We start from the raw sequence: 14,343 nt of genomic DNA, 5'->3' as shown, positions 1-14,343 counted from the left end.
GGACACTTGCATCATTATATACACTTATACATATAATACATATAATAACAGCAATGCCCAAAGTACAGTTGTGACCTGTAGTGGGTAATATTTAATAATATAAATATTTTCGTTATTATTTTTTAAATCGAGTCCGTACTCCCGTTCTCACTAGTCCGGACTTCGTAAGTTCGCACGAGAGTCCGGACTTCCGAAGAACGCTCGTCTCTTTGTCGACGTCACAGATTTTTTTTTACTGCCGTTCTCTTAATTTAAATGGTTACTGCGAAACTACACAGACAAGCTGTTAGTGTTTCTGGGCTAAATAAAGCAACCTACTGGAGTAATTACATAATTCAGCTTTAGTTTTTGTGTTTGTTTGTTTGTTTGTTTGTTTTTTTATTTGTAAACAAAATCGGGTTGGAACACCAGTAACGCATCGTCTACACGGCGTGCGATTTGCACCACCGACCGTTGGGGCGCTATTCACAGAATATATTACCGGTTTCGTGCCGGTTTACGCGTCTTCTCTCTTCCTTCCGGTGCCCCGCTTGCCCCACTCCCTCCCGGTGCTAGACCGTCGGGCTTGGCAGTGGGAGCGTAATGGCGGTCCACCGGGGACCCTCTACGAAATGGCTCTTCACCCGGGAGCAGCTCGAAAATACGCCGTCTCGACGCTGTGGAATAGAAGCAGACAAAGAGCTCGCTTACCGACAGCAGGCTGCCAACTTAATCCAAGAAATTGGCCAGAGACTCAACGTGTATCCTTTCTGAAACGCTGAGTCTTGCCGGACGGCAGGCGGGCTGTCTGTAGTTAGCATTAGCATAGAGTGCGGCTCGAAATGAAATGCTTGTTATATTTTATCCTGTGATTGTGTAAACAGGTGTTCAATGTTTCGGTATTGTATACATAGGCCTCTCTGATAAGATGAGCCATTTTAACTCCTCTCACAGGACGTTTGTGACCCGCCGGAGGTGATGAGGCCCGCTAGCTAGCTTAGCTATTGTTTGGCTCGTCAGTCTGTTGTTTCTATTGTTAGCTTTTGTCTACTAAAAGCAGAGATAACTGAGTACTGATATTAGTCGTATGTGTGTTGTAAACATTTTGCCACTCTACACACGATTCCAGCCCACATTGGAAATGTGGGCTTTGTGTAATTATGAGTGTGTTGACAGGGTTTTAACCCGCGGCCTCACGTTTTGCGATCTCCAAGGCCTTAGCTCAGTACTAAGCTTTCTAATCTAATGGCGTTGTTTATTTGCCTGTGAACCATCCATGTGATTTCCTTAACCGTTCACTCAGCTCTCAATTAATTATCAACACTGCTATAGTTTATATGCACAGGTTTTATATGATCCACTCCTTCACCAAATTCAATAGAAATGTAAGTATCGCTGCGTTGTTCGCTGATATCACGATCACCTTTGCCGCAGACTAGCCAAACTGTGTTTTTCCTTTCCTCCCTTGTATAGATAATTTCCCAGACTACGTTGTTCCTGGCAGCTAAAGTTGAGGAGCAGCCCAGGAAGCTGGAACACGTCATTAAAATAGCCCATGCCTGGATTAACCCACAAGATCCTCCCCTGGACACTAAAAGCAACGTGAGTAAACTGTGACTGCTCTGGAGCTTATGTTTTTTTCCATATTTTGTAAGTTACTGTTAATGTTTCACAGACCTTACAGTGTGGTTTTTAGAGGTTACATATGGATTGTACTGATGCTGCGACTAGTAGAAATGTGAGGCCGAGGTTGTCTATTTGTTTTTCTTTTCAATATGTGTCCTGCTGATCTATTTTATTTCAGATCTCTTATTTAGCTCTGGAAAACTTTAACACATGTTGATCACTAGTTCTGAGGTTTTACGATCCCTCGGTTTATGCCAGTATATAATCTTCTAAACCAACTTTGTGCCATGAGCTGAAAGGAAACAGTCTTAAAGGTTGAGCACCTTTTTCCATGGTCTGATTATCCTATCATTACCTTGTGAGATTGGAAATAACAATACCACTACTGGGAGTGAGCCTGGGTCATTTGGGGGTTATGTGACCGTTAAGGTAGTGCTAGCTATCCTTTATAATGCATACTACGTGGCCCCAAGCACAAAAAACGGTGCTGTTCCTAGAGAAAGGAGAGGCGGAGACATACCTGGAAGTTTATCTCACTCCCAGTGTGAAGTGAATGTTTGCTGGAAAGCCTTGCTCACATATGGTTGGTGACTAATTCCAAAGCGTAGGATGACATCAGCTAAATAGACAAAATGGCTCTTAACATTTGTCTTTTGGACCTTTCACCCTTTTTAAATGTATAAAAAAAACTTGCCCGTCCTGCTTCTCTTCATCGGGTTCTAACCATGTTTATACTAGAGCAGGGGTGGGCAAACTTTTTGATTCGTGGGCCACATTGAGTTCTAACATTTGACAAAGGGGCCGGAACAGGAGCAGATAGATGGCATGCTTTGAAAACATCACCTCATTGGGGGGAAAATACACATCTTGGGATATGGAGAAAACATGTGCTTTAATTTCCAATGAAAATGAAGAAAAGCATTACAATAAAATCTCTGACTTCGAAATTACTCTTTAAACACTGAAAATCAAATAAATGAACATTTTATTTTAAAGCACTGAAAGTTCTGTTATCCTTCAGGATATCACATCACTCTCCTCCTGACTCTTTTTTTTTTTTCCTTTTCCAAAAACGGTAGGAGATGCAGATGTACTTGTCCTGTTCCTTTTATTCAATTTGTTTCATTGGTGCCAAAAGTCAACAACGACCAGTGCAAGAACGAAACAGTTGCAGCAAGTCAGTCTGTGAAGCGTTATATTTGATCTGCGCGCACTGTTCATTTTAACAACGTGCGTATCACGGAGACACACACATTTTAATGGGAGCAGTGTTGTTGGTCTCCTTTTTTAGCCAGCGCATCAAAGTCTGGAGTTAGTTTTGTTGTGGCGATTCTCAGGATGGATCTGAGGTGTAGGTCTGTTAACTTGGATCTGTGGCTGGCTTTGTTGATGTTCATGACGCTGAATGTCTGTTCACACACGAAGGTAGAGCCGAACAAAGCCAACATCATCTGCGCTTTTCGCCTTAGATTTGGAAACGCGGCATCATTGAGTGAAGCATAGAAGTCATTTAGTTTCAGAGAGCTGAACTTCTCTTTTAAGGCAGGGTCGGACTGAAGGTCGATGAGTTCGAGCTGAAGCTCCTCTGGAGCTGTTTCGGGGTCTTGTGACAGAGGAAAGGCCAGTGACTTGTCAATTTTATCGAAATCCAAAAACCGACGGCAGAATTCTCCGTGCAGTGCATCCAGTGACTCGCTGTATTTCTTTACTTTTGCTCCGGCCTCTTTCAGCGTGGCTAGTGTAGGAAAATGAGTGAATGACGTGTTCAAAATCTGCCTGGAGAATAAAGCCAGCTTGGATTTGAAGGCTTTCACGTTTGTGTGCATGTCATGCACAAACTGCTCCTTCCCCTGCAGTTTCACGTTGAGCTCATTCAAGTGTGAAAATACGTCCGTAGCAAACGCAAAGTCACACATCCAGCTCTTGTTGCTCAGCTCAGGAAATTCCTCAGTCTTCCCCTGCCGCTCCAAAAACACGCCAATCTCCTCTTTGAGCTCCCACACTCGTTGAAACACTTTGCCCAAACTCAACCAGCGGACACGGGAGTGATAAAGCAGGTCCTGGTGATCCGCATCAGTTTCCTCCAAGAATGCAATGAACTGACGGTGCTGAAGTCCCCGTGCGCGTATGAAGTTGACAAGTTTCACCACAGGATTCACAACATGATTCAGCTGTAACACCGATTTACATAGAGATTCCTGGTGGAGGATGCAGTGGAGAAAAATGACATCCTGGTCAGGGTTTTCATCTTTCACTTTATTCTAGATTCTCCTCAGCAGGCCAACGTTTTTTCCCGTTAAATTCGGAGATCCATCTGTGGTGACGTTAACAAGCTTACTCCAGGGAAGCTTCATCACATCAGAATTGCAGGGGAAATAAAAACATTAACAAGGTTAATTTATTAATTTTTTTTCAAGTTTGGCGGGCCGGATCAAAACGTTTAACGGGCCGCATGTGGCCCCCGGGCCGTAGTTTGCCCATGCCTGTACTAGAGTCTTTCATTGGTTTGGTACAACTGTTCCCCACAACCACATTTATATAAAAGAGGGCAGATGCATAACCATTATTTTTCTTTGCATGTGAAGGCCCACTCCTGTGTGTCAGAAGTGCCAGATGTCGACATGGCTGAGTAGATCAGGATAATAATAATTTAATGTGAAAATGAGCTGGAAAGGCCTTGATTAACAAAGTGATTACTTTGAGCACTGCTGTCTGGTGAAAAGAAGGCGACACGCATGAGATGTGTACTGGAGTCTGTGTGGATCGCACCATTTGTTAGGTTTGACCTCTGACTGGAGGCAGCGATGGCAGGCAGCAAACTGCAGCTTTTTGTCTGTAAAGTATTCGCAGCTGCAGTTTGATGTCTAGAATAAACGTATCTGTTGTCACAGCTGACTCTGAAGTCAGAGACTGATGTGAGTTAATTACTGAATTTGCTTAATTTAATCAAATGCTTTTCACAGAAGTAGCCTCTGTTACAGTTTGCTGAGTGTCATCATAGATAATGTTTGAGTATCAGAGACTGTTAAACGTGAGTTGCATGCTGAATTTTCTTAATTTAATCAAAAGCCTTTCAGTCTTAGTTTGTTGTACAAGAAAGGACAAAGATAATTTGGTTACATCCAAATTTTTTCATGTTTTGCAGCATGGCTGTTTCTTTTGTTTTTCCTCTCTATCATAAGCCATATTGGCTTTTTTGAGGTTTTAAACTTCCATTTACTTAAAAGAAGATGTAATTGTTAATGATGATTGGGTGGGCTTAATTCAATCTTGACTGTTAGCACAAGGTGACCGCCACAAGTATACAGAAAAAATTCCACCCATCCAAAACGGAGACTGACACACATCAACCTTTTCAGTTTTTGTATAAACGTGTCTGTGTATGTCAGCGTGTGTGTGTCCACCAAATTAAACCAATTATATCTAATAGAGTTCACAAAGAAATGATACTTGGCTATAATTTATACCAAAATTCCTACTGAATTACAAAACTTCTTTACAACAGCATCGATACCAACAGTGCTGTCTTTTGCCTCAGCCTTCGACACACAACTTCACACAGCTCCTCCTCTCACTAACAGCTGAAGTAGTTAACCTTCATAACACTGAAGAAGAGTTCAGGAGGAATTTCAGAGGTCAGGAAAGTTTCCATTTCAACAGCACTGAAGTATTAAACAGTTTTCATAAATGTTAACCTGGAAGACGCACACGTTAGCATTAGCCATTTACCTTTTAGCAGTTATCTGATAGCCACATTAGCCATCTGTTAGCATTAAAGTAACAGCTGGTAGACTGCAGGTCGTGCTGGAGTACTGAGCCGTTGGCAGAGTAGATTACAAACACTGATGGGTCGCTGGCTTTGTGAACTAGCAGGCGATCCGTAGCTGAACTGAGTAGAGTTCAGCGTGTGGAGAACTAATCCGAGCAAATAATGAGTGAAATCCAGAGCAGAGCAGGAATCAGATGGGTTTCAGGTCTGATGAGCAGAACTGGGGATGTAAACAGCTGCAGCAGAAATGAATTCTGCGCCATTGCTCCTGTTGTTGCAGCATGGTGTCGACACCTTTCCATGGCATTGAAAATGGTATCGAGTTTGAAATTCGAGTTTTGTGACATCCCTAATGTATAATGCTAACAGGCTTGCTCCATTAACATTCCTGTCCACTGATTGTATTTTTGTTTTGTGTGTGTGCTTATAAAAATGGATTTGTTTGTGGTTGTCGAGGGTCGTTTTTAATTCTTCACGGCTTGATCTGTTTCAGGCATTCCAGCAGCAGGCACAAGAGCTTGTAGCACTGGAAACAATCGTGCTACAAACTCTGGGTGAGTACAGGCTGCCCTGCACAGACTGCACACACTTTCTGCTGTCCTTGGTTTTCCTGGTTTCTACAATAGACCAGTGTAACACCAAGAGGGGGGTTACACACAGAAGAAAATGATTAAAGTACCACACATGCATGCTGACACTTTTTCACATATTCTGATGCAGCGTTTTTCCTCCCGTTCTGTTGAGCAAATGTAAAAAAACAAAAAAACAAAACATTATCTCACTGATGTTCTGCTTCTGTATGTGCACCTCTGCCTGACGATCTTCCTTCTTGGTTGCAGGTTTTGAAATAACAGTTGATCATCCGCACACAGATGTTGTGCGATGTTCCCAGCTAGTGCGAGGTATTACCTTTTTCCTCACCTGTTACTTTTCAAGAACTACTGCTGTGTGTTATCAGCTTTGCTCTAAAACCAGTTTTTTCTCTTGTTTTACAGCAAGCAAGGATTTGGCACAGACTTCCTATTATATGGCTACCAACAGGTTGTTATCCTGTTCCCATTATTGCACTGTAATGGCACACTATAGCTTCCTGCACTGCAGGGTACCCCTTCCTGTGTCCAACGCCCTGTTTGCACTTGGATCCTGGGAACCCCCAATGGGGAAGTACCGACCAGGCTGCTGTGTGCGGTGTATTGTACAAGGGCTCTGTGTTGGCACATAGGGGTTGAATGCACAATGTGGAGTGTAGTGTTGCTGTTTACCTCTCGAAGTTGTTTGGTACCGAGTGCACATGTCTTTAAAAAAAAAAAAAAGTCTCAAACGGTAGCCTGAATATAGATTGCCACTAAAGATTCTTAAACTTTTAGAGTTTCTTGGTAAGTACGGTTACTGTTCTTTTTAAATGTTTCTTTTTGATCTTTTTTTAAATCCAGAGGAGCTAACAATGAAACGCCAAACTATACTGCAAACTGAATGCTTTTGTTCTAGAGGACTCCAGAGGGTCACTACGGAGTACTGTGAGGAATATTAGCTAGCTCGACAATACCTAAATCCCTTCTTCCTTCAGATTCTGTTCGTGCTCACATAACAAGGGGCACTTCATGCGTTACGTGAATCTTTTTCCACACAAAATGATATTTGTGAGTCTTGTCTTCTCCATTCAGTCTTAATCAAATGAAGGGTTCACTTTAAACTGGATTTACCTAAGCATTAAAACTGTCCCATACTCTAATTTTGGAGACATGGACGTTGTTTTGGTTTGTACATATCAAAGTGAAAATCATGTTGATTGGGGGAGAAAGTATATTACAAAGGGCATTTAAGCTGATTTCAAACTAAAACTCTGAACGTAAGTCTCCTGGTTTTATGTTACCATGGAGATTTAGCCTGGTAAAAAGACAGCCACTGTTGTGACATAGGAAGCTCAACATAGCAAACGTTTAGTTATTCAAGTTTTTTTGTTTTACAGATTAATAATAGACACATCTTTTACTTACTTTCTCCTAAAGTTTTAGACTAAGGCTAATAGAGTTGAAACATATAATAAAGTGCAAATATATATTGTCTGTGGGCTTCAAATGCAACAATAGGCCTCTATTTTTTTAAGCACATACTCTGTATATAAAAGATGGACATTGCTACCGTGACATAACCCATTTCTTTGCAACCCCATATTTAAAAGCTTCTGTTAGTTGGGCCTGTGTGTTCTGCTTGGAAGAATATAGACGTCATTGTTCATTTAGCTTCCAGTGATTCAAAGACATTTGATGAATGACTTGTTAAGCTTGTTGGTACTTAGTACTGTTGGTGTGTAGCTAGCTGTGTACACACAGGGGTACATAAACTAGCTTTGACACATTCTTCCAACAAAAACAACGACTTGTAGCTCAGTGTGGACTACTTATTGGCCTGAACTTTTAAGGGAGCGACAGCTGAGGTCACCACGAAAGAGGTGTGAAACATCATCAGGGGAAACGGCATGAAAAGCACAGACAGTGGGCTTTGCGCTTCTCTGCAGCCGGCTGAAGGACACGTAAGAGCACAAGCAAGAGTGGCCCACAGACTGGTTGTGACATTAAACTGCTGTGACATGATGACTTCAAAGCTGCCCACAGGCTTTGTGGGGCAGTTTGCAGTGTAGTTTGGGTGTTAGGGTGTGGGAGAAATTAACTGTAGAAAACTGAAAGCGTAATCACTTGTCTTGGCTATCAACATCAGTGTTTCTCAGTCTCAGCGTGGCTACATTTGAATCGTCACTAATTTTATACTGTATATAAGCGCTGTGTAAAAATATCAAAACTGAAACTCTTTATTTTTCTTAAGAGATTAAGAAACGCTGTTGTTTTGTAATTTCCATCATTTTTACATTAACACAAAACACAATAATAAAAATCAGTACGTCTATATTTATGTAATCATTTGAGACATTTAGGAACACAATCTAACAGATATAGGTTTTAGACAGGGGAGTCCTGTGAGGTAAGGATATGTGTATGTGATACGAAGATAACTGAATCTTACAGTCACCACTGTTTGTCTGTTAAACAGTAAAATATATAGTAGATCATGCAAGTTGGTGCGCAGATCCGTCAGCTGACAGTCGTCTTTTGTGTTTCTTGTCTCCTGCAGTTTGCACCTCACCACCTTCTGCCTACAGTACAGGCCCACAGTCGTCGCATGTGTCTGCATCCACCTGGCCTGCAAGTGGTCCAAATGGGAGATCCCTGTGTCTACAGATGGCAAACACTGGTGGGAGTATGTGGACCGCACAGTAACGTTACAGCTGCTTAACGGTAAGAGCATATTTTGAGTTGTAGAAATTCACATCCCAGCAAAGTAAAGTCACACAGTTCGTACAAGGAAAGTGTCTTCTCAGCATTTCATAAAGCACAAAAAAGTTACAAACTGTTCTTTCTGATCAAGCATCTTTAAATGTGTTTAAAAAAAGCAACATAAACTTCATCTTCCAACAGTGTGGTCTCTTCATCCACAGCTGCTGTGTTTTAGACAGATGGTGAATAAGCTGGGTCTCACTTTTAGCCCAGGCTCTCCCAGAGCTTCCAGCAGTAGTATATTACGGCATTGCCAACACTAAATTGGGTGTGACACAAGTGTTTGCTTTGTGTGGGCCACAAAGTTTTAGCACCAGCACATTTTTATGTCTTGTGTATCAGAGGAACTGAGGAATCTGTTTCTGTGCAGACTGTAGATCAGATCACGATAAACACTTTTCTCTTTTTATTGTCAGACTGCTGCACGAGTACGTAACAGTGACCTCACCCACAAAGACTAACACAAATCGGGCTTTGCTTTTCAGTAATTTATTTGTCCTGATTTTACAGCACAGAGGTCATCTGATAAAAATCCCCAAACACACATTAAAATGTTGGCTATGCTGCGATTTCTGCTTTGTTAACATATAAAATCGCCCCTCAACCAAAGGTCCATTCTGAGCCAGGAAAACCCTGCATATGTACTACTTTCTAGTATGAGGTTTGACTTTATTTCACAGGGAACACTGAGGCTTTACGGAGCTGCAGCTCTATCTGGTGGCAGATGGCTGCATAACATTTAGCACACAACACCAGCACTGGGTATCAATTAAAATGTTTAATTATTAACATTTAGATTAAATGACAAGTACATCTGGTACCCAGGAGTGAGAATAGTGACTATTTTTGTCTAGTAGTCGCACACACCTGTAATTCACCTTTAATCTGAAAATGTGTTGTCCTAGTTCTTCATTGTCTGGAGGCTCCAACTTTAAATTTAGCAACGTTACCTGTTTCCTTCCTTATCCCTCGTCTAGAACAGAGTTGAAACTGGACCATCGTCTTACTCCTACTTTAAACGTTTCTTCTAAACAGCGAGCTCTGATCTGATTGACCACATTACTGCTGTCCTTAGAATAGTTCATCTGCTTATTCGGTGCATGTAGTGTCGTATGTTCAAACTGCAGTTATACAGTCTTTCACTGCAACTGGTGACACTGGTCCTCTTCCTTCTCTGGGTCCTGGAGTCCATCTGCAAGAGCTCTGTAGAGCCAGCTGATGGTTTTGCTCCATTGTCTTTCACAGAATTCAAATAATTATAGCGAGTCCCGCTCAGTGGATTTGTCCACCTTGTTTGTTACAATTGAGCCCTTGTTAGAGAACTGGTAGAGCTGAGGCTGCCTTGTTTGTTTTCAGAGCTCACCCATGAGTTTCTTCAAATCCTGGAGAAGACGCCCAGCAAGCTGAAGAGGATACGAAACTGGAGGGTAGGTGAAAAACATCAGACAGCCCAGAACATAGGGCACAGCTGGTACTGTGGAGATTTGTATTGTTCGTATGTCATGCTGAGTTTGCCTTTTCTGTCTGCAGGCGATTCAAGCTGCTAAGAAGCCAAAGACAGAGGGTTCAACTGGGGACACTGCCTTCCAGGGAACATCCTTAGAAAGCCTTCCTGGTGTCACCAACTCCTTTTTCCCCTCAGCATCAGACTCTACAGACATGCCCAACCTAAATACCATCACAACCCCGTTCGCCTCATACCAGCCACTAAACGACCAATCAAAGGCTTGCGGGTACGACCAGTTCTCCCAGCCCGCCCACTCAGACTTCACCCTGGTGAAGCCCAAACACAAAGCTGCAGGCGGGACTAGCAGCGAGCTCGCTGTGAACACCGCCGCTTTTTCGCGGCCACAGAAAGTCTTGACTCTGGAAAAGTACAGAGAGAAACACGCGGCCGAGCTGGCCTTGCAGAACGGCGTTAAGGAGGAGCCAAGCACAGATGTCTACACTCCTCCGGCGTTGTCCTCTCACCACCACAAGAAACGTTCTCAGCCGCAGCAGACCAGCCAGCCGGGTGACAGGAAAGAAAAGCCCAGCTCTAAAAAACCTCGCCTCGCAGCCTCATACGCAGAAAACGGCTCGGCCACTAGCGAGGAGCTCAAAATGCGGATCAAAGTTTCATCGGAGCGCCACGGCAGCTCGGAGCAGGGTGGGGCTCTGCCAGGCAAAGACAAACACAGAGAGCACAGCAGCCACCGCCACTCAAAACACAGCCACTCGTACTCCCTCAGCGCAAACAACAGAGGGGCAATAGACAACTCTTCCTTATCTGCCCGTACTCCCGGCAACCACTGCATCGAGGGCAGCTCCTCTGGCTCGTCTCGTAAGAGACCCCACCCTGATGCCGGCAGCCACAATCACCACCATCACCACCACCACCACCAACACCACCACCACTCGTCTAAGAGCAGCAGGACCTCCAAAGGAAGCCTGAGCTCGTCTCACTACTCAGACAGCAACCAGAGGATGATGGAGCACCACGGCCACGACGGAACCAACGGCATGCTGACATCTAACGGGCAGCACACTGACTACAAAGACACTTTTGACATGCTGGACTCTTTACTAAGTGCCCAAGGGATGAACTTGTAACCCAGAGAGTCCCCAGTGTTGTCTACAATAAGGTATTACCATGTTTATTAAAATTTTAAAAATGATTTTATTTGTCTTAAGTTATCTGAATTCTGCATCACCCTCAGTCGTGTCTACACACTGATCATTGATGATTCTTGTCAAACTGTCAAATGTCATAGAGCTGTGTACTACTAGCTTGCAGCGCACACTCAAAAATTGGATGTTTTTGAAATGCGGCTGAAAAAAATAGGTTTTTAAATGTTCTCTTAACTTGAGCTGACATCTATTTTTAACACAGATGTTTTTAGTCACAAAAGGGAAGACGCAACCATTGTGACAGTTTACAGTTCATGTTTTTTTTGTTTTTGTTTTTTTTCTTCTTTCTTTGTATGTTAAGACATTTTGTTTCACTAAAAATCTCAGGTCTTGAATTTTTGATAAAAGAACGAATCTTCCTCTGTTTGGGTTTATTACCCGTCTCTGTGGAGATGTATCACCTCGTCGGTTTGCTGACGAAAACAAAGCGGCAAAACTTTGGCGTCTCTCTTAGGAAACACGGTCTGCATATATTTAAAAGAGCGCATCAACAGTTCCGAACAAATAAAAATGTGAGGGGAACTCCATTTGCCTATCGGGCCGTGCCTGAAGTTTTGTGCAGATTCACTATAGAGCTAAAATGAAGTTTACTTTACATCTGCTGTGAAAGTGCATTTAAGATATAGCGGCTGAAAGCGCAAAAAAAAAAAAAAAGGCCGTGTGATTGTACCTTGTCAATTACTATTCAGTATGATAAATGTTATTAACTACAAGAAAATACAGATCTCTAAAATAAGATTGTGTATATAGGACTGTAGTTCAGAATTAAACTGTTATTGGTTTATTGCATCAGTCCAGACCTCCTTCCATTCAATGTATCATGAGATCTAAAGCAGACTCTGTATTGATGAACATATCCTTGATTTGTGTATTGGGAGCCCAAATAAAGGTGTAAAAGATAACATGCTGAATTATGGAAGTGTTTGACATTTTGTTTGTTACAATGTTGTTACGATGGGACTAAATTTTGTTACTGTGGGACAGTGAGTTTGTGACCACTCCAAAATGGCATAGCTGCGACAAACCAGTGGCCCAAACTGGAGTACCAGTTCTGAGCAAAAGTTTAAGTATGACCAACTTGAAAATTTTAAGCATGCCAAAGAATATGAGTACACTCTTTTGAGCTATCTGTGTGATGTACTGCACTCCCCAGCCTACATTTATATAGCAGACGCCTCCAAAGAGCCGTGCTCTGCGGGGGAGGCAAGCGGCTACAAGTCTAAGTACGGAAAACTGCTATGTTAGAGTTTGCCACAATGCATTTTCATCAAAACTGATTTGTAGCATGAAAACGGCATACTCTTGCACTCTGAAACACTGGAATGAGCTACGCACATGTAGGAACACAGACTGCAGAGTGCGCTCTGCATGAAAAAGATTCAGCCTCTGATACAAATCGAAATGTAGATCCTACAAGCGGCCTGCACCCACCAACCTCACATCAGTGCAGGAACACTAAACCAAAGCTGCATCCTAACAGTCCAAAAATGCAAAGGAAGCTAAGCTACACGACCTCGAGTCTGCACTCTTTTAAGGTAACCGCTAATCACAGTCACTAGTTTCAATCATTTCAAATGTGTCATCTGCACACCCATAATGTGAATGTCCCAGTCCACCGCACACAGGAGCTCTATTGGTTTGAGTACAGTGAACTCACTGACATGTTGAAGAAATGTCTTTGAGATGATGTGAGCTCTGTGACATGGCACGTTTTCCTGCTGGAAGCAGCCATCACAAGATGTGTACACTGTAATTTTAAAGGGATGGACATAAACAATACTCAGGTTATGCTGTGGTGTTTAAACAATGTTCAGTTGGTAGCAAGAAGCCATAGTGTGCCAAGAAAATGTCCCCCACACCATTACACCATCAGCCTGACCCATTGATACAAGGCAGGATGACTCCATGCATCGATAATGTTATTGTCCAATGTTGGTGAGTCTGTGCAAATTCAGTTTGCTGTTCTTAGCTGACAGTAGTGGCACCCACTGTGGTCTTCTGCTGCTGTGAGCCCATCTGCTTAAAGATCTGATGTGTTCTGCACTCAGAGATGCTCTTCTTGACTGTTGCCTTCCTATCAGCTTGAAGCAGAACTGCCCCTTACTGGGTATTTTTCTCTTTTTGTGATGATCCACTGTAAATCTTAGAGATGGTTGTGTGAGAAAACCCCAGCAGCTGAACAGTTTCTCATAGCAGCCTGTCTAACACCAGCCTGATCTATTGTGCATTCTTGATGTTTTTCACTCTCACAACTGCGGAAGAACCAGCGAGTCCAGGAAAAGACTTTGATGTGGTCACACCAGCCTGTGTAAAAGACATCAGGGTCACCACAGTACAAAACACTGCTGTGGCTCTATATTCACCATCTCTTTTTGGCCCTTCTGTTGGACCATTTATCAATATTACAGAGTTCTCCAAAGACCGTCAAACCAAGAGAAAACAAAAAATGACTTCTAAAAATGTCTCAAAACTTATCAGGCTCACAGATACTAATGTATTATATTTAAGAAATAGCTAAATACATTCTAAATAAAAATATCAGTTAAATTTTGATCAAAGCAAATACAAGAATATTTAACCTCAAGTACAGACAGCACATTCAGATTGAGCTGTTGTACTAAGTAAATGCAAAACCTACAGTAACAGTAGTAGTTGTGCAGGAAAGCATCCCGTTCTTCAGGATGACTTCTCATCTTATAGGATTCTAAATTCCTGTTAAACAATCATGGGAGACGGCTTGCTCCTCCATGAGCTCGAATCTGGAGGTTTCTTCCTGTTAAAAGCCAATTCTTCCTTCCCATTGTCACCAAGTGCTTGCTCATGGAGGGCTTTCTAATTGTTGGGGTTTTTTCTAACATTGTGGGGTCTTTACCCTATAAAGCACCTTGAGATGATTGTTGCTCTGAATTGGAATTGTAAATGCAAACTGGGATTTGAAATGTCCCAGAGCAATCTGTAGTTTCAGGG

The 14,343-nt window shown here is 42.5% G+C and overlaps 1 protein-coding gene across 2 annotated transcripts; it reads left to right on the top strand.

The window, feature by feature from the left end:
- Positions 1-251: 251 nt before the first annotated feature.
- On the top strand, positions 252-12,287 carry LOC120746181 (cyclin-T2-like). 2 transcript variants are annotated; one of them, XM_040051500.1, is made up of 9 exons: positions 268-740; positions 1,283-1,364; positions 1,453-1,581; positions 5,868-5,928; positions 6,214-6,276; positions 6,370-6,415; positions 8,504-8,667; positions 10,063-10,133; positions 10,237-12,287. In XM_040051500.1, exons 1-9 carry the CDS (start codon positions 583-585, stop codon positions 11,296-11,298), a joined length of 1,836 nt encoding a protein of 611 aa, XP_039907434.1. In that variant the 5' UTR covers positions 268-582; the 3' UTR covers positions 11,299-12,287. The 2 variants fall into 2 exon arrangements, with proteins under 2 accessions (XP_039907436.1, XP_039907434.1); XM_040051502.1 differs by lacking the exons at positions 8,504-8,667; positions 10,063-10,133; positions 10,237-12,287 and having other exon boundaries at positions 252-740; positions 6,370-6,707.
- Positions 12,288-14,343: the final 2,056 nt, after the last annotated feature.

Source organism: Simochromis diagramma, unplaced genomic scaffold, assembly GCF_900408965.1.
Source record: "Simochromis diagramma unplaced genomic scaffold, fSimDia1.1 OVJJ01000107.1, whole genome shotgun sequence".
In the NCBI taxonomy this organism is placed as follows: Eukaryota; Metazoa; Chordata; class Actinopteri; order Cichliformes; family Cichlidae; genus Simochromis; species Simochromis diagramma.
Note: the sequence above shows the minus strand (reverse complement) of the source record. Positions and strands in the feature narration are given on the sequence as shown.

Coding starts and splice junctions, on each gene's coding strand:
- LOC120746181 (XM_040051500.1), top strand. CDS start 583: ATGGCGGTCCACCGGGGACCCTCTACGAAATGGCTCTTCACCCGGGAG. Junction 741..1,282: donor ATTGGCCAGAGACTCAACGT/GTATCCTTTCTG, acceptor CCGTTCACTCAG/CTCTCAATTAATTATCAACA. Junction 1,365..1,452: donor TCACCAAATTCAATAGAAAT/GTAAGTATCGCT, acceptor TCCCTTGTATAG/ATAATTTCCCAGACTACGTT.